At 38.0% G+C, this 26,525-nt stretch overlaps 1 protein-coding gene across 7 annotated transcripts in view; it reads left to right on the plus strand.

Moving 5' to 3' along the window:
* LOC131235637 (alpha,alpha-trehalose-phosphate synthase [UDP-forming] 1-like) overlaps positions 1-26,525 on the plus strand; it is a 75,518-nt gene extending 48,993 nt beyond the window's left edge. For 3 of the 7 annotated variants that reach the window (XM_058232910.1, XM_058232902.1, XM_058232918.1), the window contains exons 11-18: positions 2,158-2,345; positions 3,027-3,144; positions 23,165-23,344; positions 23,429-23,560; positions 23,670-23,757; positions 23,864-23,994; positions 24,175-24,273; positions 25,534-26,525. In XM_058232910.1, coding sequence (XP_058088893.1) covers positions 2,158-2,345; positions 3,027-3,144; positions 23,165-23,344; positions 23,429-23,560; positions 23,670-23,757; positions 23,864-23,994; positions 24,175-24,273; positions 25,534-25,953 — 1,356 coding nt within the window. In that variant the 3' untranslated portion in view covers positions 25,954-26,525. Of the gene's footprint in view, positions 1-2,157; positions 2,346-3,026; positions 3,145-23,164; positions 23,345-23,428; positions 23,561-23,669; positions 23,758-23,863; positions 23,995-24,174; positions 24,274-25,501 lie in introns of those variants that run through there. The other 4 variants (XM_058232929.1, XM_058232925.1, XM_058232936.1 and 1 more) reach the window with 4 other exon arrangements.

A 26,525-nucleotide genomic window follows, 5' to 3' on the forward strand; every position in this document is an offset into this window, starting at 1 on the left:
CTCTTTGAGCCCACTAAATGAAAACTGATGATGTAATGCAATTTTTTATTTTTTATTTTTGTAATTGTTTTTTTTCCTAAATATGATAATATGTGTATTTAGATGTTCTGAAGTTTCACTGAAAAATTCAACCATTTTCCGCATGTTTTCTCATTTTCCCCCCACATAACGATATTATATATCTTTATCTCCAACCAGCAAAACTTGTAGCGATATCAACAACTCGAACACTGGGTGTCCAGGAACTGTCTGGATTTTTCTATGTGACTCTTATCCGATGGTCAACGGACATTATGCGTATCTTCAAATATGTGGGAGACATCATGGTTACTTCTTCCTACATCCATTTATTAGAATATACTAGTCTTCTCAGCCGTTCGTGGCTTCTCTGGATTCTGCTATCCTCTTCTAGAGTTCTCCTACCTTCTAACATTTCTTTAGATTCTTTAATGCTCTTCTAGGATCTTTAGATTCCGGTCCACTCTTGCTTTCATTAGAATCTGCAACACTCTTCAAGGACACTTGTGCTGTCTTGTTTTGTATTTGTCGCCTATGTGATTGCTGGTCTTAAGCCATGATTTGCAAACCACGACTTGGTTTAGCACTCGGTCAATCATTGGGTCGACCCAAGGTGGGTGGACTAGGATTGTCATTGAAATAAATTTTTCTTCTTCTCTTAAGCTTTGGTCATCGCTTTTTTCCAGAGAACTTCTACCATGCATGGATATGTTGGATATTTGACTATGAGCCTTTAGTTTCCCATGGCTAACCATTAGAAATGATTTTTATGGTGTTCGAGTGTTCATTGGCCCCTCCAAACTTGTTTTATCTATCCAACACTTTGTGAACATGTCAGGCTATGTGGAATTTATCAAAACTTAGGGGGAGGTAATAATTAGGGAGCGTCAGGGATTGTCTGTGGATTAGAGTAACACACCAAATTTCTTCTTCGTGTTTGGAATGTATGGTTTTGACACTATAATCCAGAGATATCAGGGATACACGTTTGGATGTTACAGGAAGTTTTTGGAAGGAAATTGCGTGGAGTGTCGCACACCACCAACTTCAGTGGTGTGTTTACGTCACTAGGTTTTGTGGGCCCCACCATTATGTATGTGTTATATCTACACCGTCCATTCACTTGGTGAGATTAGTTTAGGTCATGAGCAAAAAAAATGAGGCAGATCCAAATCTTAAGTGGACCACACCACAAAAAACAGTGGGAACAATGATTCCTACCGTTGAAACCTTAATAGTGTCCACCATGATGTTTATTTGTCATCCAACCTGTTCATGAGGTCACATAGACCTGGATGAAGGTAAAAAAAAAAAAAAAAACAAATATCAGATTGGTCCAAACCGTCTGTGGGCCCGAAGACGTTTTCAATGGTAAACGTTCAATCCCCACTGCCTTTTGAGGTGTGGTCCACTTGAGCATTGGATCTGTCTCTTTTTGGATCCATGCCTTAAAATGATCTTGTAAAATGGATAGATAGTGTGGATATAAGACATTCATCATGGTGGCACACCACCTAATACGTCACCAAAATTTTCTCCCCGTACGTCCGTCACTGGATGTGGAGGTGGATATTGCAAATCCAAAATGGATATGCCATATTCATCTTCAATCCTAGACGCATAGGCATGGTTTCCAAAGCTTCAAATTATCACTGATTGACTGCCCTGACCAAACACAAGTGTGGGATTAGAAAGTCTATCCCATCTAATCCGTTCTAATACCATGCACCATACAAGCCCTTAGAATTTAATCTTTGATGGACATATATGTACTTCTTTTCTTTTTGTAAATTCTGTGGGATGATTGAACTGGCATAAAATAATTAATAGGAAAATGCTTTCAATGAAAAGATGAAGGGAGTATCATGTCAACATCACGAGTTCTTGGAAACCTACGGATTCTCTTATGATACAAGATACTTATTCCAACAATTTAGATTACTGGTAGGCATGTTTCCTGGTCCTTTTTTTTTTCCCTCTATTTTTAATCTTAATTTTATTATATTTGGTAGTGACAATGAATATGATTTTTTTTAGTCTTAAATGTTGGAATTGCAACTCTCATATATAACTTGGCTATGTGCAAATGATAAAACACTTGGTTTATTCATATTTTTGTGAATTGGCTTTGTTTTCTAGTTCGCAGGGGCTGCACAATCCCTTGGTGCTGGAGCTATCCTTGTGAACCCATGGAACATCACAGAAGTTGCCTTCTCAATTGGTTATGCTTTGGATATGCCTGGTGATGAAAGAGAAAAGCGACATCGACATAACTTTATGCATGTAACCACACACACTGCTCAAGATTGGGCTGAAACATTCGTAAGGTATGGATCATAGACTTGATATTCTTTGATGCAGTTGTTGTAATCTGTTGTTAAAAATGGGTGCTAAACTCAAATACATATACATGAGACACGTTTAACCCCAAATCATGTTTCATATCATTTTGTCAAAATTCGAGATTGTAATTTAATTATTTTACATGTAGTCAACTCAATGATAAAATGGTTGGAGCACACAAGTCCAACCGGTTGGACCATAAGTTATAGTCCACCCAGTAGAATACTTCCATCATGTTAAGTGCATGACTAATCCAACACATCCAATAGCGTAACCCCACCAAGAGGATCATCTTAAGCGAAAATCAGCCCTATCCACTCCTCAGGTAGGCCACACCATAGAAAACAACGTCTTGCCATTGATAAATAGAAAAATACAATTTTAACCTATTCGATGAGTGGATATGGATGATTTTTGCACTAGGGTGATCCTTTGATAAGGCAAAGCAATTGGATGGGTTGAATGTTGCATGAACTTAACAGATTGGAAGTTATCTGTTGGGTGGACCGTTACTTGTGGTCCAACCGGTTGGACTTGAGACCCTCACACACACACACACACGTGTGCATGTGCGCATGCGCACATGTGTGACAAGTTACCCCAAATCATGTTTCATATTCATATTGTCAAATTTTGAGATTGTAATTTACTAATTATACATGTAGTGAACTGAATGATACCATCCTGGAAGCTCAACTGAGGACAAGACAAGTTCCACCATTACTTCCAATTAGGACTGCAGTCGACCGTTATATGCAGTCGAAGAATCGATTGCTCATACTGGTATTTTCTTTTCCATTCTGCAGCTATTATGTGATTGCAACCTGAAAGCACCATAATGTTTGTCCTCAGTGAAAAGTGTTGTAAGAAGTGAAAACTTACTCAACTTCATGTGTATTTTTCTCTTGCCCTGTGGTCGATTTTACTAATTTGTGGTGTGCCATGTTTCTTTTCCATTTCTAAAGGACAACTTTGGCTTAGTTATTTTTGGTAATATCAATATAGTGATTGTGCTTTCTAGTTTTATTTGTGTTCATTTGGTTTTACACTCTGTTATCAATGATGGCTTAGCTTGGTCATTGTTCCTTATTTTACCATGTGGTCAATTTTAATACTTGCTTGGAACTTCATCATTATCATCATCTAAGCCTTATCCCGACTACCTAGGTCAGTTACATGAATCCTTTTCTGCCATTCCACTCTATCAAGGACCCTTCAATTAGACCATAGGTCCTTAAGGGGTCATTTGGGAGCATGTATTCAGTGGTAATTGGTGTGAAGCAGCAATTTCAGTGTGTTTGGGAGTGTATTTGGTGTTAAATGGAATCCAATTCATACCAAATACACCAAAAGCCCCTTGCTTTGAAAACACACCGAGGTCCAAGATCCTGTGATTCCAATTCACATGGATTCCAATGCATATCAAATACATGCTCCCAAATGATCCCCAAGTCTTTTCGTACTACCTCCACCCATGAGCTTGGAACATTGTTGTTTAATGAGTAGACTGAAATATTTTTTCAGGAAGATAATGGGTTTAGCTATATGCTAAAGATGGTGGAGAATAACGGGTTGTTTTACTAGAAAGCAAATAGCTAAAATGTAAGTTTCTAAAGAAATAGTGGTGTATACTGTATAATAAGAAATAATGGCGTTATTACTTTGAAGGCATTATTGTAATTTCTATGCACCGTGCTCTTGTAATCATATGTAAATTTTTTAGATAGGCTTGAGAAGATTCTAAAAACTTTCTAGGTAGATGACCATGTGTTCATTCTATTTCCCAAATAGTGAGTGCAATGTAATGAAGCGGAAAATAAGAAAGCATGTAGGTTCTATGGTGCTTGAGTGCTTTCATCACTGTAATCATGCATACCAGTTAGTTGCACTTGCCTATTCTGTTAATGACTTGATTTCATGATCCAGTTCCTCATTTGTTGATGCAAGAGTAACGAGTCATGTCCTGTGTATATTCCAAAACCTCATGCCTTATGCTAGGGGATGCACCATCCCAATTGGTGATGGACATGCACTTCAAATTTCCCATGATTACCAGTGTCTTTATGGTGCCAAAGATGAAAAAGAAAATCTGTTGCCAATTTTCTTATAGATGATCTGGAAATATAAAGCATAAGCCATGTATAAAACATAAAATTTATTGTAAACTAGACTAAGAAAGAGAGAGGGAGAGAGATATATCTACAATCTAGCAAAATTGAGGGAGAGGAACAGCAGAGGCATAAACCACATTAGATGCATCAATGGTGAAGATTAGAGTCTTGTTCAATGACGATGACATTAGGAGATAGAGAAGCCACTTCCAGGTTTTGTTGAATGAAGATGCGGCCCGAGGATAGAAATAGTAGAGGCCTTGTATTCTTGGGGGTTGGGAGGTTATTTCTATTATTGGAGAATTCTAGGCCTTTGATCCTTGGGGGTTGGGAGGTTAGTTCTATTATTGCAGAATTCTAGGTCTCGGATCCTTGGGGTTGGGAGGTTATTTCTTATTATTGGAGAATTCCAGGCCTCAGAAGTAAGGTATCCTTAACAAGGGTGTGGAAAGGAAAGGCTGTGGAGACAGATGGATGCACTATAGAACTGCGAAGATACTAGGCAAAATTGGATTAGTTTGGTTAGAAAATGCCAGATGGATGGAGGAGAAGCATTGTGGATTTGTGATGCCAATTTATAAGAACAAAGCTGGAGCACAAAGTTACCCCTTCTTTTACGGGATCAAACTTATGAGTTACACACTATTAGGCTCTAAGAGATGGTGGTGTAACAAAAACTATGACAAGAAACAAGGATATCTGAAAATCAGTTTAGCTTGGCGCCAAGGAGATTAACAATTTTGAAGCTATATTTCTTAGATGATTGATTAAAAAGCATAGAGAGGAAAGAAGAATCTACACATTGTTTTTTAGGTTTGGAGAAATCATATGATGAACGTGTTGGTGACTCATGCTAGGTCAGCCCGTGTTTGCGCAAGGTATGTGGTAGTCTTCTCCATTCTAACATATTCAAAACACTATTGCAATTTTTTTGGTTTCGTAAGTGCACACATTGTGGTCTTACGAACATTCAGTTGAAAGTACTAGGATCTTCATGGAAAGCCAGCATAGGTGAATCACGCATCTCATATTGTAGACAATGGATCTCAACCAACTAGTTCCACTTCTATAGAGTAGCTGCCACACACATCTGAAGAGATGGTTACTCTTACACAAGACGAGTATTCAAAGTTGAAAATCCTGCAGAAGCAATGCACTCCTGCAACTTCTACTGTGATTTCTGCTTCTATAACCATGTTCATGACCTCATGTATGACTCGTTTAATATCCAAGGGTTCTTCCTATGTTGACGACTTTGGAGTATCAGACCATATGTCAGATGACTCTAGTATTTTTCCTTCCATTAACACAACATTAACCGGTTTATTCATCACCTTGGCAGATGGTATCCAATCCAAAGTGCATGGATTGCATACTGTTCATCTGAGCTCCTTTATGTCTGCAAGCTCACCAAATCTTTTAACTGCTCCGTGACTTTCTATCCTTCGCATTGTGTTTTCTATTATCTCAAGTGAATGAGAAGATTGGTGGAGGGCATGAGTACGACGGGTTGTACTATCTAGACTGTGAAGTTATTGGTGCTACATCATAAAAGGACATCTCCTTATCAGTGACACTGCTGTCTTGGTCATCCATCCTTGAAAGTTCTTAAAAGTTTTATTCCTTATCATTTGTGTCAGTTTTAAAGTGCGAAGTATGTGAGTTGAGTAGACATCATCGTTTGTGAGGAAAACGTAATTTAGTTCCCTTTTCTCTAGTACATTTAGATGTTTACGGATCGGTTAAAATTCCTAATAGGACAAGGCACGGGTACTTTGTTACATTCATTGATGATTTTTTAACATATGACTTGAATTATTTAATGAAAGAACGATCTAAATTATTCTATTCTTGTCATCTCAATCTATTCCCAAGTCATATAAGGAAGCATTTTTAAATGGGGGATAAAAGTAGGTAATTGAAGAGAAAATGACTGCTCTTTATCAAAATAACACTTAGGAGCTCACTAGTCTACTTGTAGGGAAACGTGTTGTTGACAGTACACCATTAAATTCCAACTCGGCAGTATGATTGAACGATTAAATGTTGCCTGGTTGCTAAAGGATATACTCACACACAGTTGGTGTCGATTGTTCTTAAACATTTCCTTTGGTTGCCAAATCAAATTCATTTCGTGTTATTCTCTCTATGGATGTTAATCATGGCTGGCCCCCTTCTAACTATATTTTAAAAATGCATTTCTTCATGGTGATCTCACAAGGGGAGTAAAATGAAGTGTGTAAATTATTAAAGGCAATTTATGGTCTAAAGTAGTCACCACGTGCGTGGTTTGACAAATTCAATAAAGTTGTATTGAATTATGGTTTTGTTCAAAGCCATGTAGATCATTTTATCTTTATATGGAGAGGCACGTTAGGTCTTATTGTTTTAGTAGTATACGTTGATGATGTTGTTGTTACATGAAGTGATGATAAGGGAGTAGAGGATCTGAAGAAGTATCTGCAAAGATACTTTCTCACCAAAGATTTGGGACATCTTCGATACTTTCTAGGTATAAAAGTTGCTAGATCAAAGGAAATGAATTAATGTCTCAACCATAATGTGCTGTAAAGACCGTTACGCAAAGGTAACGGTGGCAACCGTTACACGTTATGGGGTCATAAAGGCCGTAATGAAAAAAATGACCCGTAAAGGAATTTTGTACTGACGAAACAATCATCTTCAGGTCATAAAATAATTTGATGCAGTCTGGGTCGGATCCTTAGAAGAGAGACGATCTATTACAAGATACTGTACATTTGTTGGAGGAAATCTAGTCAAATGGAAGGGTAAGAAGCAGTGTGTTGTAACCTGATCAAGTGCCGAAGCAAAATATAGAAAGCAATGGCTTAAACTACCTGTAAGTTGGTGTGGATCAAGAAACTGCTACAAATGTGGTGAATCTACAAATGCAGTTGTTTTGTGATAATCAATCTACTTCCATATTGCCAATAATCTAATCTATAATTTTATAAAAAAAAAAACTAAACATATTGAGGTAGATTGCCACTTCGTACGTGAGGTCTCGAGCATGCAAAGTCTCTACACCAAATGTCCGGTCGCAGGTCAACTTGTAGATGTATATACCAAGGCTCTTCCTCATAGTTGGTCTACACATACGCATACACACACACACACACACACACACACACACACATATATTTATATATATAGAGAGAGAGAGAGAGAGAAATGGTACTATAAGGTCGACCTCATGAGAACTTCCCATGAGGTTGAGCTCTGTGGGCCCCACCATGTTGTGTGTAGAAAATCAACACCGTCCATTTGATGGGTCCCCTTTAGGTTATGGGATATCCCAAAAATCAGCCGTATATAGAATTCAGGTGGGCCATACCATCTAAAACCATGTGAAGACATGGCTAAAACATATAAAATCACTTGGTGAGGCCCACCTGAGTTTTTGATGCTGCCGAAACTTGGTCCGACCCCTCATTCAAGTGGGACACACACAATGGATGGGCTAGATTTGCGAACCACATCTTGGTGGGCCCAATAAATGATTATGAATGTTTTAATGGGAGGATAAACCCTCTCAACTGTTGTATGTGATGTGGCCCACCCAAGTCATGGATTGACTTTATTTTTAAGCCCATGGCTCACCATGGAATGGTGCATCTGACTGATGGGGTAGATGTTTGACACACATCACGGTGGGGCCCACATAGCTCTACCTCATGGGAACTTCCCATGAGGTCGACCTCATATTTCCATTCCCCCCCCCCCCCCCCCACACACACACACACACTCACACACACAGGTCGACCTCATAGTTCCATTTCACACACACACACACACACACACAATTCTCACCTGCACACTAGTTCTCACGAGAACTCATGAGAACTTTTTTAAAACTCATCACACATAATGCGGGCCCAAAATCTGAACCATCCATATGATGCAGCACCCCATGAAACCCCCTAGGGCCTAACTTTTACCCTTATCTAAAACTTTGGTGGGCCATGGCAAAAGAGAGATATAAATAAAGGGAGGAAACTGTTTCCTTTTTCCATGGCCCACCAAAATTTTGGATCAGATTGAAAGTCAGGCTCCAGGGGTTTCATAGGGTGCTGCATCACATGGACGGTTTAGATTTTGGAACCATATTACGTGTGATGAGTTCTGAAAAAGTTCTCACGAGTTCTCATGAGAACAGGTGTGCAGGCAAGCATTCCTATTTTATATATATATATATATATATATATATATATATATATATATATATATATATATATATATATATATAACAAAGTTGGCATTGACAACATTTATGCTCTAACTTGTAGGGGAGTGTTAATATATGCAATATGGGTGGTACAGTTGTACAACCCATCTAAGGATGTGTGGATGTGGGTCATATAGATATGGGCCTAGCCCTTCTAGATTAATTCATTATTTATGTTTGATTAGGATTCTTGGTTAAGACATGGGTGAAATTTTTGTTACTAGGGATATTTGTCTTTTCAAACTCTTTAATATATTAATGGGGGTGGAATTTGAGAGAGAGCATATGGGGTTAGGATGTCCAGCCCACTCTTATTTTATAATAATAGAAGAAAACGTAAAATTACATATATGCCTTTATATGAAAGAAAAACTAATGGAAGGCTAAGATGCAAATAAGGAAAGAATGCAAAAAAGATAAAGGTTGAAAATTAAGGATAAAGGTCCATAACATATAAGATCCAGGTGTATGTACTTGTAGGCCCAATCATAGGCCCACACCCACATACACCCACACTCTCCCTGAAGCTGAGGCGTAGATATCAATCATGCCCAGCTTGCCCAGAACACATTGTCTAGCTTTCACTGTAAGAACCTTTGTGAAGATATCCGCTAACTGCTTAGATGACTAAATAAATGGAGTGGAAACAACACCAACTTTCTCACGAAGAAAGTGACAATCAGCTTCAATAAGTTTTATGCGCTCATGTAAAACTATATTAGAAGCTATGTGAGTAGCAGCTTGATTGTCACAATACATAGGCATAGGAGTTTTCACGGGAAATCCCAACTCAGAAACAAATCTTTTCAACCACATAATTTCACATATCGTATTCGTCATAGCATGATACACAGCCTCAACATTGAACTGTGCCACAACTATCTGCTTCGTAGTCTTTCAGGCGATTAAATTGCTGTCGAAAAAGGTACAATATCATAGTGTAGAGCGATGATCATCTAGAGAACTTACTCAATTTGCATTAGAGAATCCTTCAATATCAAGTTTATCTTGATAGCTAAATAAGATGTCATGTCTAGGAGACGATTTGATGTAGCGTAAGATGTGACAAACTACTTCAAGGTGGCTATAACGGGGAGCATGCATGAACCGACTAACCAAACTCGCAGCATGAGACAGATTTGAATGAGTGATCGTCAAATATATAAATCTTCCAACCAAGTGCCAGTATATGTGAGGATCATCAAGTTGTTCCTCATCATCTGCCCTGAGCTTCTTATTGACATTCAATGGAGAATCAACAAGTTTGACACCAAGATTACCAGTTGAAGTCGACAAATCAATGGCATATTTTCGTTGAGACAAAACTATGTCCTTTTTTGGAATGAAAGACTTCAATTCTAAGGAAATATTTTAGCAGTCAGAAGTCTTTGTTATTAAACAACTTTTTTAAACATAATTTCAACTAAAAAATGCCTTAGCTCATCACCTGTAATAAGAATATCGTCCACATGCACTCATAATAATAGTCCCTATTACACGCCTGTTAACAAACACGTAATGATAAGAATGAATATGAGAAAATCCAATATGAATCAACGCCCCACTAAACTTATCAAATCGGGTTTTGAGGAGCCTATTTCAAACCATATATCACCTTCTTTAGACGGCATACCTTCCACTCCTCCCCTTTTCGAGTAAATCCAGGAGGAGGAAGCATATAGATCTCCTCAATCAAATTACCATTCAAAAATGCATATTTAACATCCAGTTGATGCAAGTGTCAATTGCAAATTAGCAGCAAAAAAAATAATCACCCGAATATAATTCATCCTAACAATAAGAGCAAAGGTCTTAGAATAATCCTCGTAAAAAATTTACGTAAAGCCTTTAGCTACAAGGCGGGCTTTACGTTGAGCTATACTTCCATTAGGATTGCACTTAAGTGCATAGACCCAACAACAACCTAAGGGATTCTTCCCACCTGGTAACACAACCATTTCCCCATGTATGATTCTTTTTAAGAGCTACCATCTCCTCCACAACTTATCGCCATTGAGGAGAAATAAGGGCCTACTTAAGATTTTTAAGAATGGTGAAGGAAGAGCATTCAAGAGCAGAAATAAAGGACCTGAGGAGACAGGATGATAGGAAACAAACGAGTAAAGAAGCACTATCAGTACCTTTAGCCAATGTTTGAAATATCGGTATCGCGTTATGTATCGCATTCGTAGGATACGGATACGTATTGGTTTTCGCATGGGATATATCGATTGTATCGTGTAATGTACCGATGTTGTTGGAAACATTGGGAAATTGGTCGAATTTTTCAATGAATCTTTAGTGATTGTTAAAAACTATATCACTACACACTTATAAATCAAAATATATTTTTTAAAAAAGTGCACAGAATAGGTTTTCTTTATATGGAGTCCTAATCTAAGTGTTGTCTAACTGAATTGATACAAGTATATTCCAAGTTTATTCATATAATTTATAAATGTAACAAAACGTGTGGAAACACAAGCAATACATTCGAAACCGAAAGAAGAATCACTAGATTAGGTTACATACATGTTTGAATTTATGTCTGGACACAAAGATTGCAACCAATTTGCAAGAAATTGAGCAATTTTGATTTTTTTTTTTCCCAATTTTCAGCAACTCGGCCCATCTCCAAATCTCGAAATTGAAGCTCCAAATCCATGATTTTTCATACAAAATATGAAAAAATCATTGATTTATAACAAGTTGACATTGATTTAATATGATTTACAGGAAAAAAAAAGGATTAAAAATTGAAAATGCTCACCGGATCAAACATGTGGGATATATCGCACTACTTGTGCATTTCGTATCACATAGGTGGGATACAAGATATATCATGGGATATATCGCACTACTTGTGCATTTCGTATCGCATAGATGGGATACAAGATATATCATGGGATATATCGGCTGATATCGTCGATATTTAAAACACTGCCTTTAGTCAAAGGAACATGCTTCATGTTGTCCTGTGAAAGAATAGAATTATGAACATTTCTTCGTTCATATACCTTCAAGTTTGACTTAGAATCAGTAGTAACATTATCTCTAGTATTATCAGGTTTGGAAGGAACAAACAATATTTCATCAAACTCAAGGATAGGGGTAAGAAGAACCATAGAATGGTGCTCCCCCTTTCCACCAGGAAAGTACGGAGCGTCTTCAACAAATTTTACATCCATAGAAACATAACACTTTTTAATAACTTGATTAAAACATTTATACTATTGTTAAGATGAATATCCCAAGAAAATACATTTGACAGTTCGATTCGACAATTTATTTATAAGAGGATCAGTATTATAGATGTAACATACATCCCCAAAGACCCATAATGGAATTTTAGGTATTGGATAGAAGGTTAAACAATATTGGACATGTGACTCTCCAACAAGATTTTTTTTCAACAACTTTGGTGAGAAGATGATTAATTGGATAACAGGCTGTGAGAGCAACCTTTGGCCAAAAAGATTTAGGAACGGACAGAGAATGAGTGACTTCTAAAAGATTACTATTTTTCCTTTTAGCAATGCCATTTTGTTGCGGGATATATGCACATGTGGTCTAAGGATTAATACTATGTTACTAAAGATGAGATAACATAGTATGGAAAGATACTATTTTTCATTATCTGTACGAAGAGTTTTAATATTCACATTAAATTGATTTTTAAACCATGGAACACTTTAAAAATAAAGCTAACTTCATCTCTAGTTTTCATCAAATAAATCCACGTCATACGAGATGCATCATCAATAAACGAGACAATATTGAAATCCATTAGAAATAATAAGAATTGGACCTATACATTTGAATGAACCAAAGAAAAAATTTCTGTTGGACCATTTCTCCACAGGAGGATAAATAGACTTATGGTGTTTGGCTAAGACACAAGCCCCACACTTAAAGTTTTTGACATCATTATACTTGATTGACGCAGGTAGTAACGACTGTAAGACTAGACTGGAGGGATGGCCAAATCTATGATGCCAGATTAAAGGTCTTCATTTTTTGACACTAAGGCACTTAGTAATGTGACTTGAAGTATTTAAACGAAAAATATATAAACCATCCTCACGTCTACCAACGAGCAGCTTTTTCGTCTTCAGATCCTGAAAAACATAACGATTAGGATAAAAAGGCGCTATAATTCAGGTCCTTTGTAACATTTCTAACATATAGCAAATTAGAAGCAATATTAGGAACCAAAGACAGATGACAAGGGGGAACATAGAGAAACGAATACAGTATTGTTACCCCCAATAGGTGTTAGGATACCATTTGCTAATTTCACATGACCTAAATTTGAATTAGAAGTAAATGAAGAAAAAAGAACCAAATGTACTTGTCATCAATGTTTTCAATAGACGATATCAACCGAAATATCTTGTATCCCACCTGTGCGATAGGAAACACACTGGTACTGCCAATTAGTGTTCGAAATATCGGTATCACGTTATGTATCGCATTCTTGGGATACGGATACGTATCGGTTATTGCACGTGATATATCGGTTGTATCACGTAATTTATCTATGTTGTTTGAAACATGGGGAAGCATTAGGAAATTGGTCGAATTTTTTAATGAAACTTCTGTGATTGTTAAAAGAGACATTAATACACACTTATAAATCAAAACATTACAAAAAACAAGGGCACATAATAGGTTTTCTTTGTATGAGGTCCTAATCTATGCATTGTCTAACTGAATTGATACAAGTATATTCAAAATCTATTCATATAATTTATAAATGTACGAAGACATGTGGAAACACAAGTAATACTTTCAAAAGCAAAAGAAGAATTACTAGATCAGGTTACATACATGTTTGATTTTATGTTTGGACACAGAGTGCAATCAATTTGCAAGAACTTGGAAAGTTTTGATTTATTTTTTTAAATTTTTCGCAACTCGGCCCATCTCCTCTAAATCTTGCAATCAAAGTTCCCAATTCATGATTTTTCATGCAAAACATGAAAAAATCGTGAATTTGTAACAATTTGACACCCAATTTAACATGATTTACAGAAGAAAAAAAAAAAAGGATCGAAAATCAAAAATGCTCACTAGATCAAACATGTGGGATATATCACACTAATTGTGCATTTCGTATCCCACAGGTGGGATATAAGATATATCATGGGATATATCGGACGATATCATCAATATTTAAAACACTGGTGCCAATATATCTCACTTGTTCAATCTGGTGTGCATTTTCGATTTTCGATCAATTTTTTTGTTGTTGTAAATCATGTTAAATCAGTGTCAAATAGTTATAAATCCATGATTCTTTATATTTTGCATGAAAAATCATGGGATAGGAGCCTCGATTTCGAGATTTGGGAGAGATGGGCTGAGTTGCTGAAAATTGAAAAAAAAATCAAAAATTCCTAATTTCTTGCAAATCGGTTACAATCTGTGTCCAAACACAAAATCAAATATGTATGTAACCTAATTTAGTGATCCTGGTAAATTGGGAAATTTTCAGAAAAAAATATTTTTTTTTCTAAATTCTACTTCGATCAGCGGTCAATTGGCCCCCATTTTAGAGTATTCAAGAGTGTTTGATAAAATCATCATCATGTACATTCTAATTTTGGGATTTAGGGAAAGATGTGCTGATTTGTGGAAAATTGGAAAAAAATTCAAAATTTCCCCAAAATTTCTCAAATCAGAGAGGACGAGTACTACTATTATGTTAGAGAGTATCTTCACTGGTATCATTCTACTATGACTTGGGCATAGTATTGTTGGTTTATTGAGCAACAGTAGTATGCCCAACCCCGTCAAGATGGAAATGATGATTTTGTGCCACCGTGTAGTTCTATGTGGGTCTGAGCCACAACCATACACATTATTTACCGGTATATTTTTTTGTTTTTGTTTTTGTTTTTTTTTGTTTTTTTGTTTTTGTTTTTTTTTTTTTTATTATTATTATTTCTTTTGCTTTTGAATGTATTGCTTTTGTTTCCATACATGCCTTCTTACATTTATAAATTATATGAATATACTTTGATATACCTACATCAGTTCAATTAAACAACGCATAGATTAGGACCCCATACAAAGGAAACCTATTATGTGCACTTGTTTTTTAAGATGTTTTGATTTCTAAGTGTGAATTGATGCCTTTTTTTTAACAATCTCTGATGTTTTATTGAAAAATTCGACCAATTTCCCAATGTTTCCCCATGTTTCTCAACAACAACAATACATTACGCAATACAACCAATCATCCCATGCGATAACCAATATGTTTCCATATCCCAAGGGTGTGATACATTATGCGATAACGATACAGAAAACATTGCTTGTCATATAATCACTAGCCTCGAATCAATAATCCAAGGACTTGATGCAGAAGTAGCATGAAAGGTAGTGGATGTGTTACTTGTTTGGGCCAAGTGGATGAGGAGGCCTTACTTTAATTAGCATCCCTTAACAAAATAACATGTTTGGATTTTGAGAGATGAACCATATCACTAATTGATGAAACCACAGATAAAGTTGTGTAAGGTGTCACCTCCGCAACAATAATTTAAAAATCACTGCCATTCAAGGCAACAGAATTGGCTGCTCTACCCTGGTGGCGACCATGAAGAACCCAACAATAGTCAACAGTGTTTCCATTTTTGCCACAATGAGTACCTAACCGAGTCCATGCCACAACCACAGCTAGTTACTATGTCCACGGCCTCTATCACTGTCATCACCACCTCTAGTATGATCAAAGTTTCCAAATCCTATCACTAAGGCAGATTTTTTAACCACGGTTGAGCCTATAGTTATTCGACACTTCTCATCACGTAACAGCAAAGCATACACACTATTAAGCGATGGTAAAGAAGGTGATCCAACAATTTGAGTAAAAACTAGTTCAAAATCAGTATTAAGACCTGCCAATAACTCACAGATCCTTTTTTTTAATGATTTTTTTTTTTTTTCCAACTTTAAGATTTACCAGATTTCAAGGGTGAAACAGTAGAAAAATATTTGATGAGGATAATGTGAAGAAGAGATGAGAATATTGAGAGAGAAGGAGGAGGAGAGTTTGGGAGAGATGATGTGTTAGGCTTGCATGCCCTAATACATAATATTTTATTATGAAAAAGCATATAGTATACTGCAGGGGAATAGGGAAGTGTGCACATGCACTTACACTAAAAGGACACACAATAAATACAATACACTAGCATTCTCTATACTCCCCCTCAAGTTGGAGCATAGATGTTGATCATGCCCAACTTGTCACGAACACGATGAAGAGCATCTCGACTCAAGGATTTTGTAAGAACATCAGCAAGTTTGATCCCCAGATCGAACAAAAGGAGTGACAATTTCCTTAGAAGCGACTTTCTCCCGAATAAAGTGACAGTCAACCTCAATATGCTTGGTTCGCTCGTGGAAAACTGGGTTACGAGCAATATGGATGGCCGCTTGATTGTCACAGTGAAGAGGAATAGGACCCGAAGGAGGATAGCCAAGTTCTTCAAGAAGATTGCGAAGCCACACAAGTTCATATGTCGCATGAGCCATAGCACGATATTCAGCTTCAGCCGAGGACCGGGCAACAACTAGCTGCTTTTTGCTCTTCCAAGTTATAAGATTGCCACCTAGGAAGGTACAAAAGCCGGATGTAGAGCGGCGATGAAAAGTACTACTTGCACAATCAGCATCGGAATAGCCAGAAAGATGAAGATGACCATGCAACTGAAAGTAGAGGCCAAGACCCGGGGCTGATTTTAAATACCGAAGGATGCGGTAGACAGCCGTGAGATGAGAAGTACAGGGAGCTTGCATGAATTGGCTAACAACCCCCACTGCAAATGAGAGATCTGAGCGAGTAATAGTCAGGTAAATAAGCCGGCCTACAAGTCGTCGATACATCTCGGGATCAGTAAGGAGAGACCATCATCTGGTCGAAGCTTCTGTGAAGTATCCATGGGAGTGGCAGCAGGCTTGCACCCTAACATGCCGGTCTCCATGAGAAGATCGAGCGCATATTTTCGTTGTGACAAGACCAATTTGGATGATGAGCGAGTAACTTCAATTCCGAGGAAGTAGCGAAGAGGACCAAGATCCTTGATTTCAAACTTGGTCTTCAAAAAATCTTTGACCTCCCTCATTCCTGCAGAATCACTACCGGACAAAACAATATCATCCACATAGACAATGAGAATCATGATGCCCGTCGATCGACGACATATAAAGAGAGAATGATCAGCATGACTATGAACAAAGCCAAACTCCAAGAGAGCCTAACTAAATTTTTCGAACCATGCACGTGGAGATTGTTTGAGTCCATAAAGAGCCTTCTTCAACCGACATACAAGTGCAGGGTTGTGAGAAGCAACAAAGCCAGGAGGTTGATGCATGTAAACTTCCTCTGCAAGATCCCCATGGAGAAATGCATTGTTAACATCAAGCTAAAACATGAGCCATAATAAATTAATGGCCAAGGAGAGCACAACGCGAATTAAATTAGGCTTAGCCACCGGAGAGAATGTCTCAAAGTAATCCACACCATGAGTCTGTGTGTAACCTTTAGCAACAAGACGGGCTTTATAGTTATCAATTGAGCCATCTGGAAGAAACTTGATTGTATAAACCCATCGACAGCTAACAGATTTATGGCCTACAGGAAGTGGCACAAGATCCCAAGTATGATTTTTCTCAAGAGCAGACATTTCTTCCATCATCGCCTTTATCCAATCAGGACTTTGAAGAGCATGTAGGGAAGCTGCAAACGACTGAAAAGACGGTGAAAGATGATCATATGAAACGAAATTACTAACGGGGTGTTGAGTACAAGATCGTGACCCTTTGCGCAAGGCAATGGGAAGATCTAAACTCGAGTTAGGAGAGTCACCTGAACCAACACCCAAAGTAAGCGGAAGGGTAGATGACTGAGCTTGTGAAGATTTATCTCGAGGCTGATACACCCGCAGAGGCTTAGGCTCAACCATATCACCAACAGGATGCTGAATAGAGGGGAGAGGAGTTTTCTCATGATCATTAGTGGAAAGAGGATAACAGTTATACTCCCCCTGACGCGCAAGAGGATCACAGAGGGATCTGCCGAGTGGAGAAAAAGAAAGATCCTCAAAGAAGGTGACATCCAGAGACATATTTCTTGCGAGTCAATGGGTCAAAGCATTTATAACCTTTCTGCTTCGAGTATACCCTATAAAGACACATTTAATCGGCCTGGGACTATCATTGCTTCCATTCAAAATTTGAACAAAGCATGTACAACCAAAAACTTTAGGTGGTAGAGGAAATGGGTTATCATGAGGATACAAAATAGTAAATGAAGATTTATAAGACAGAATACGTGAGGGTATACGATTAATAAGAAAAGTAGCAGTTAAAAGAGCATCACCCCAAAAATGTTTGGGTAGATGCATACCAAGTAGAAGGGTGCGAGCAACGTCAAGAAGATGACGATTCTTTCGTTCTGCAATACCATTTTGTTGAGGAGTGCGAGCACATGACGTCCTAGATAAAATACCACGTTCCTGCAAGAAGGACAGAAAGGCAGTAGACATGTATTCTCCCCCATTATCAGAATGGAAGGATTTGATGGAACAATGAAATTGAGTGCACACTTCATGATAAAACACTTTAAATGCATCAAATACTTCACTTTTAGATTTCAAAAGATAAATCCAAGTCATGCGGGAATAATCATCAATAAAGGTAACAAAATATCTAAATCCAAAAGTCGAGGTAACCGGAGCTGGTCCCCAAACATCCGAGTGAACCAGAAGAAAAGGTTGAGATTTTCTCCCAGAAGAGCTAGGAGGAAACGTAGCACGATGATGTTTAGACAATTCACAAATATCACAGCATAATGGTTTAGTGACAGGTAAGGAGGGAAATAAAAGTCTCAATCTAGCAATGGATGGGTGGCTTAAGCGGCAATGCCATCGAGTCATGGACTCTTGATCTAGAGAAAGGGTACTAGAAGCGGCAACAGGTGTATCATCGAGAAGATAAACGCCTCCTCGCTCATGCCCCCCACCAATCACTCTCTTCGTCTGTGAAAAAAACAATAAGAAGGAAAGAAGGTGATGGAACAATTGAGTGATTTAGTAAGAGAGCTAACTAGACAATAAGTTTAATGGAAAACGAGGCACATGCAATACGGAGGACAAAGACAAGGAAGAAGAGAGAGGATGGAACCAATCCCAGAGATGGGAGATTGGGTTCCATCTGCGGCTGTGATACTGAGTGGGAGAAGAAGAAGAAGAATAAGAAGAAAAGAATTGCAACTTACCGGTCATATGGGAGGAAGCTCCAGTCGATGACCCAGGAGGTAGGAGAGGATGCAAGAAGAGTAGTACCTGGAAGCTGCGTGAGAAGGCTCAGGAATATCCCTAATGTGAAGCCGCATAAGGGCATCATATGCTGCCCGAGAAATAATAAGAGACTCCCCTGAAGTAGACTGCTCAGCTGTCGGGGTGGAAGACTGTGTCTCAGAAGCAACAGAAGCAGTGGCATACGTAGGACGACCATGTAGCTGCCAGCAATAATCAATAGTGTGATTAGTTCCACCGCAATGTGAACAAATGCGGGAACCATCACGTCCTCGTCCACGTCTACCACGACCACGAAGACTACGGCCGCCGCGACTGCGATCTAGATCGCGGCCTCTACCACGACCACCAAAACCAGAAATGCGCCCTGAGCTCAAGGATGGTACCCGAAGACCAAGGGAGGACTGATCGCCAACAAGATGTGCCAAACGCTCGGGTGGCACAAATGAATGAGAAGGAAGAGTAGAGATCATAGCACGCTGACACATGGCATAGACTGTCGTCAATGGGGGAAGAGGATCCTGCATAACAACCTGATCGCGAACGTGAAGATAATCAGAACTCAACCCAGCGAGGAACTGCATGATACGAGTATCATCCCGTTGCTTATGAGCATGTTCATGATCCTCATTATATTTGGAAGGAAGAGGCTGATACATATCCAACTCATCCCACATACCCCGAAGCATCGAATAGTAGTCTTTTAAGGATCTGGAGTTTTGTTGAAACCAACCAATTTCTTGAATAAGCTGGAATACCCGTGAAAAATTCTGGGATTCCGAGAACATATCATGAAGCGTATCCCAAATGCCTTTAGCCGAGGATAAAAACATCACTAAGTGGCTAATCGAGGAATCCATGCTATTCAACAACCATGCAATAACTTGATAATTCTCCTTTGTCCAAGACTTATAGGTAACATCTGTAGAGCTTGGAGAATCATCCAAAATATACGACAACTTGTCACGGGCTCCTAAAAATACTTTTACAGATTGTGCTCATTGAAGATAGTTGTCACCATTCAACTTAATGGAGGTAATCTGCAAGGGGTTAGATTCAAGAGACCCTATGCCAAGAGATGAGGGCCCTTTGTCAGCCATAATAGAGTCCAAGAGAAATAAACCTATGCCAAGAGACCCCCTATGCCAAGAAAGATTGATTCAAACAACTCTATCTCACTCAATCCTTCAACATAACAAGAGATAAACCTCAAACAAATGTCAATCATCCAAAATACCATGAAACGCAATGAAATAGGGACTGAGTGGAAAACGGCCCAGCCGCACGCCCATTTGAGGTTAAAAACCTCTCAAACATTGATCTTAAGTAAAAATCCACCATGGATAGCTTGGGAGGAAGATTTCGGTCCATCTTGAGCAAAGAAACCGAAGAAAAGCTTACCGATTTGAGGTAAATCGAAGAAAAACGGAAGAACCGATTTTCGAATTTCTCTATTTCGCCCAAAATACCATGAAATGAGGTCCAATAAATTCTGAAAAAATCATGACAAATCTTCTAAAATCAAGATCTATCAAACCCCTAAACTTTTAGCTCAAACAGAGCCCATGCGTCCGTACAACGCCGACGTCAGCCGTACGGCTGCTGACGTCAGCAAGGTGACGTGTCGCATCTCAACCTGTTGGATGCGGAATGCCTTGAACTTTCTCTGATACCAAGTAGAAGAAGATTTGATGAGGATAATGTGAAGAAGAGATGAGAATATTGAGAGAGATGATATGTGTTAGGCTTGCATGCCCTAACACATAATATTTTATTATGAAAAAGCATATAGTACCCTGCAGGGGAATAGGGAAGTGTGCACATGCACTTACACTAAAAGGATACACTATAAATATAATACACTAGCATTCTCTATAATAATTCCTACTATAGACCACGTATCTTGGCATAATAATTAGACATATCTCTCCCCCTATCGCAAGTAACTAATTTCCTGATAGATATTATAAATGCGATCCATATTATTCTGAGGTACATAATTTCCTGATAGATATTATAAATGCGATCCATATTATTCTGAGGTACATACAATTCATAGGCCGTCAACCAAATCTCATGAGTAGTGGATAGTACAAAAGGACATTCGCTAAGTTCTAGTTCCGTAGAGTTTAAGAGCCAGGATATAACCAACAAATTATTTGATTTCCATTGAGCATATGAGGAATTGGTGGTAGAGGGTGATTCTTTTATACTCCCATCTACATATCCCAACTTCTATTTGCCTCTAATAAAAATCTCAACTGCTTTAGACCACTGAAGGTAATTATTTGAATTCAGTTTATGTGTTGTGATCTGTAAGTCGGGGTTCTCAGAATGACAACTAACCTTTTCATTTTGGAATTTGATAGGATCTACAGTGTCAAATGTGGATGATCAAGCCATATAGAATTTCAAACAACAAATGCCAAAATAATGCTATAAACAACAATAGAAAGGAGAACGAACGACTACAATAAGAAATTCCAACGAATGTCCAAGCTCAATCACACACGGAAGGGGGGCTTGCGGTTTAAAAAAAAAGAGGCTAAAAACTAAGATTAATAACCCGATTGTTGTCCAAAAATATGGTTGCTGGAAATTAGGGCAAAAAAATTTTGCCATAATAGAAAAAAATAAGCAAACCATCCGAAGTAACATAAAAATATGCTTCGACAGGAAAAATCCGGCAAACCCTAACCAAGGCAATACAAAATTTTGCTTCAAAATAAAATAAAATAAAATCTAGCAAATCTTAGCCAAGGCAACACAAAAAACAACAAGTTCTTCAGAACAAATCTTCAAAAAAGATTGAAAGAAGAAATTCCACCAATGTCTTCAATTGGACAACAGAAAAATCAGCAATGGCTTCAAATCCAACAACCCATGATTTAAAACCCCAAAAAAATTGAAGAAACCCTAGAAGAAGAAGAAGAAACCCTAAAAGAAGAATAAGAAGAAAAAGAAATCCTAGGAGCCCTTGGGCTCTAATACCATGTTAAGAAGCAGGAGAGAATTTGAGAGAAAAAGTGCATATGGGGCTGGACATCCAGCCCACTCTTATTTATAATAATAGAAGAAAATGTAAAATTATATATCATGCCCTTATATTAAGGAAAAACTAAAGAAAGGGTAAGGGGCAAATAAAGAAAGCATGAAACAAAGATAAAAGGCTGAAAAATTGGGGATAAAGGTCCATAACATATATAAAACCCAGGTGTATTTACCTGTGGACCCAGTCATCCTTCTAAAAAACTTTCCTCTTTTTTCTCTCTCAATATTCCATAATGGTTAACAGATGGTTGATTAAAAAAGCACAACTGTCTATATTCAACTAATCTAGGACCTCTTTTATATTCATGGATCTAGGACCTCACAACCTGAAATGATTTTTGATAATGATCCATCCACAGTGGGATAGTTCAGACCAACGGTATGGATTAGTCACCATTTGATATAAGGTAAGGTCTAAAGTGTCAATTTCGTATGAAATTTGGAAACATCACTGGAAAATGTCTGCAACACTCCTATGTTAGTTTTGCATCATTTAGAAAATGGTGGTGACTCTTCACCATGCACATGGTGTAGTTTTATGGTAATCCAGACCATCCAATTCACTGACACTGTTGGAGCATAACTGAGAAATTGCACTAAGAAGATAGCATTAACCATCTTATTTTTCCCTTCAAATTTGGACTGCTGATTATTTTACTTTTCACTGTACATTTGATAGCCATTAATTGGACTGTTAAGGGTGCTTGATCAGTATTATTTAGAGATATGCTCCATCCACAAATTCTATTAATCTGATATCCTATTACTTAGAAGTGGAATTTATAAGAACATGCTGTTCTATCATTCATCACCCACCACACTTAAGAACCATAAACTTCTTTTTGTTCAACTCCATTTTTTATAAAGAATCAAAATTCAACCAAGTCAACTCAAGACTATTTCAAGATCGAAAGGGAAAGAAAAATCCCTAAGCTATTCATTCATTTATCCTCCGTTGGTGCTTGGTGCACTTGTTTTAATCAATGTCCTATTATGTCCTCTTATTCCTTTTTTGTGAATCTGCGACTATTTTCCCACTTCATATAATGAGCTTTTCAAAACTATAGGGATTCAATGCAACATTGACGGAACCAGTGGATACCCCTGGAAGAAGAGGAGGTGATCAAATTAAAGAGATGGAGCTTAAATTGCACCCAGATTTAAAACAATCCTTGGCAATTCTCTGCAACGATCCAAAGACAACAATTGTTGTCCTCAGTGGAAGTGACAGAACTGTCCTGGATGATGTATGCCTCCCAGAGATCTCAGTTAAATCTTGATTGCCTTTCCCTAAATGATTTCTACTCAAAACAGAATGATTGCTTCCACAGAACTTTGGTGACTATGACATGTGGTTGGCAGCAGAAAATGGTATGTTTTTGCGCCTCACTAGAGGAGAATGGATGACAACTATGCCAGAGCATCTAAGTATGGATTGGGTTGACAGCGTGAAGGTGCTCATTGTGCGGCTTGATTTCAATTTCAGTTCTCTGAAATTATAATTTCACATTCTATTTATCTTATGGTGATTTTGGGTATGCTAAACATGTGATGCTTATGCAAATTTGCCAGCATGTTTTTGAGTATTTCACGGAGAGAACGCCCAGGTCTCATTTCGAACTTCGTGAGACATCACTCGTATGGAATTACAAGTATGCAGGTAATTGGTGAAACATATGCCTCTATTCTCTTAACTAATTTCTTTGTTGTGTTAGGTACACGGTTGTTTCCATTCCCTTTTCCTTCTCATCTTATTGTGGTTGTAGATGTTGAATTTGGAAGGATTCAAGCGAGGGATATGTTGCAACATCTATGGACAGGCCCAATTTCAAATGCAGCTGTTGATGTAGTCCAAGGTAGTCGATCAGTTGAGGTCCGATCTGTTGGTGTTACAAAGGTGGGCACAATTCAATTTTCTTGAAGGGATTTGGTATTTTTTGTGTGCTTTTTAATGTCAAAAGATGAAAACAATTATATTTATGAATGAAGTATTTCTGATTTATTTTTTTTTAAATTATTTTTAATTAGCATTTGTCATTTGTGCCGAACCGTGTTTGATAATCTTATATTCATGCAGGGTGCAGCTATTGACCGTATTTTAGGAGAAATAGTACATAGCAAATGCATGGTGACGCCTATAGATTATGTTTTATGCATTGGCCATTTTCTAGGAAAGGTATGCCTCCTTTTGATTAAGCATTTAAACACCCCTCAATTATTGCAGTTTTTAACTTTTTTTTCATGGTTATATAATATTTAAATCTTCATGCGTTCTTCCTAGCATGCTGTGATTGCAAACCCTTAATTGGATTGTTGGAAAACCAATTATTGTTTGATTGATCGCTGGAAAACCCATTAATTATTGCTTGTAGAACCTAATTACATCAATGCCATTTGGATCAAGCGCGTGCAGCTGGCATGAGTTGGGAACTTGTTCTTATAGGAGCAGGACACCATCTGATATCATTCCAATCCAAAAACAGATTTTTTTTCAATTGTAGATCAACTTTCACTTTTGACGTTGGAAATTTTGGCATCATAAGCTTTCCTATGACCCTTTGGGCTTTGTTTCCTTGTTATGTCTGGTGAAAAACAAAGTTGCAATCCTGCATTTGGTGGAGGTTTAATCTGTAGATGGAATTCCATTTTTCCTTGTTAGTGCTTATTTGATTTCTATGACTAAATGGTAATAGGCTCCAACACTTTGTTTTTGCCCCTTTCGAGGCTATGCTGTACATTTATCTTTCTTTTTTCTTTTCTATCCTTATTCGACTAATTTCTTGATTCTTTGTTCTTTAAACCTTTTAAGACCTGTTTTTGGGTTTTAAAATGACTCAAAAAATAGTTGTACTTGTACCCATGCCATTTAATATATTATCCATTGGATATGTGTCTTCAGTTTATAATTCATCAAGAAACATCCATACTAGTACACTATTATGCACAAAGTCAAACTTTTAAATTGATTTTTATTTTTTTGCTGGTTTTCTATTTATTAGGGATGGTGAAACCTTGAATTATACCTTCAACTGACCAATTGCACAATTTTCACATGTTATGATAATGTTCTTGTCCAACACCATGCCACTCAGCTGATCACTCAATTAATTAACACTTGCAGCGCAGCGCGCGTGCATTTTTTAATTTAATGTTATGCTGTTTGGATGTTCACTTGAACTAAATTGCAATTAATCAATTAATCATAAGAGGGAATTACCAAAATGGTGATGAGACCATTTCAATTCATAACAATGACCCGTCCCTAATTGGAAGTCCACACATTTCAAGTGGATGTGAAAGCATATGGATTCTCATTACGCATGCATGTAGGTCATTTCCACCATTGAATTGAATAATAGCAATTCAATTCAATTAGGCATTGAAACACACCCTTATTCTTCCAGAACAACTCAATAACACGAGGTTAGTACTTCAGGATGAAGACATCTATACATTTTTCGAGCCAGAGCTTCCTGCAGAGCCAGTTGCTGCCACAAGAGCAAAGGTAGCTGATGCTGTCAAGCCATCATCCCTTGACAAACGGTCCTCGCCGAGGCAATCAACTAGCAAAAGCAGTTCCAAGGCGTCGCATGGCAGGGCAAACAGGAATTCAGCAGGCTCAGAAAAGAAAACATCAACCAACAGCAACCACAGCAGTGATAGCGGATGGCGGTCCTCACAGGAGAGCATAGCATGGCATGAGGGATCATCGGTGCTTGATCTAAAGGGTGAGAACTACTTCTCTTGTGCTGTTGGGCGGAAGCGCTCGAATGCACGTTATCTGCTCGCATCATCGGAAGAAGTTGTTTTATTTCTGAAGGAGTTGGCTTGGGCATCATCATCCTGGTCAGGTTAAAAGAGGTTTGCTAAGCTCCACACACATTGATAGCCCAGCCCTTTTACATGCCGGCACATGGTTGAGCTTGAGGATGTGTGCAAGATCCAAGCCATCCATAGAGTGGCCTCAGTGTTGTAGATGTCCTGGTTAGAAATCAGGCTTTTCCACAGTGTGCAAACAAATGGATGGCTGAAACAAGTTCTGAGTTCTTTCTAGCTGTCAATTTTGTTCGTTCTGTGTGCCTTCTTGATCTTTGTCAGGTGTCACCTACGCACTGAAGCGCACTTGATGGACAGCTTGGAATTTCATTGCACATGCCAGCTCGGCACATGTGCTGGCAGGTAGAGGCCTGAGCTATTCGTGCCTGTGGGTGTGGGATCTTAAGAAGAATGCAGATTGGGCTTCGGGTTGAGGCTATGCAACCTGATTGTTCAAATGAGTTTCCCAGAGATGGGTTTTTCCTGTTGTTCCCAAAGTCTCTTTGTAGGATCTGGTAGTGTAGATCTTATTTACAAACATATTTATTAATTATAATGGCAGTTGGTTATGTCCATATTTTCCTGCGAAAGAAATATATAAGCTTATGAATC

Source organism: Magnolia sinica, chromosome 2 (genome assembly GCF_029962835.1).
Source record: "Magnolia sinica isolate HGM2019 chromosome 2, MsV1, whole genome shotgun sequence".
In the NCBI taxonomy this organism is placed as follows: domain Eukaryota; kingdom Viridiplantae; phylum Streptophyta; class Magnoliopsida; order Magnoliales; family Magnoliaceae; genus Magnolia; species Magnolia sinica.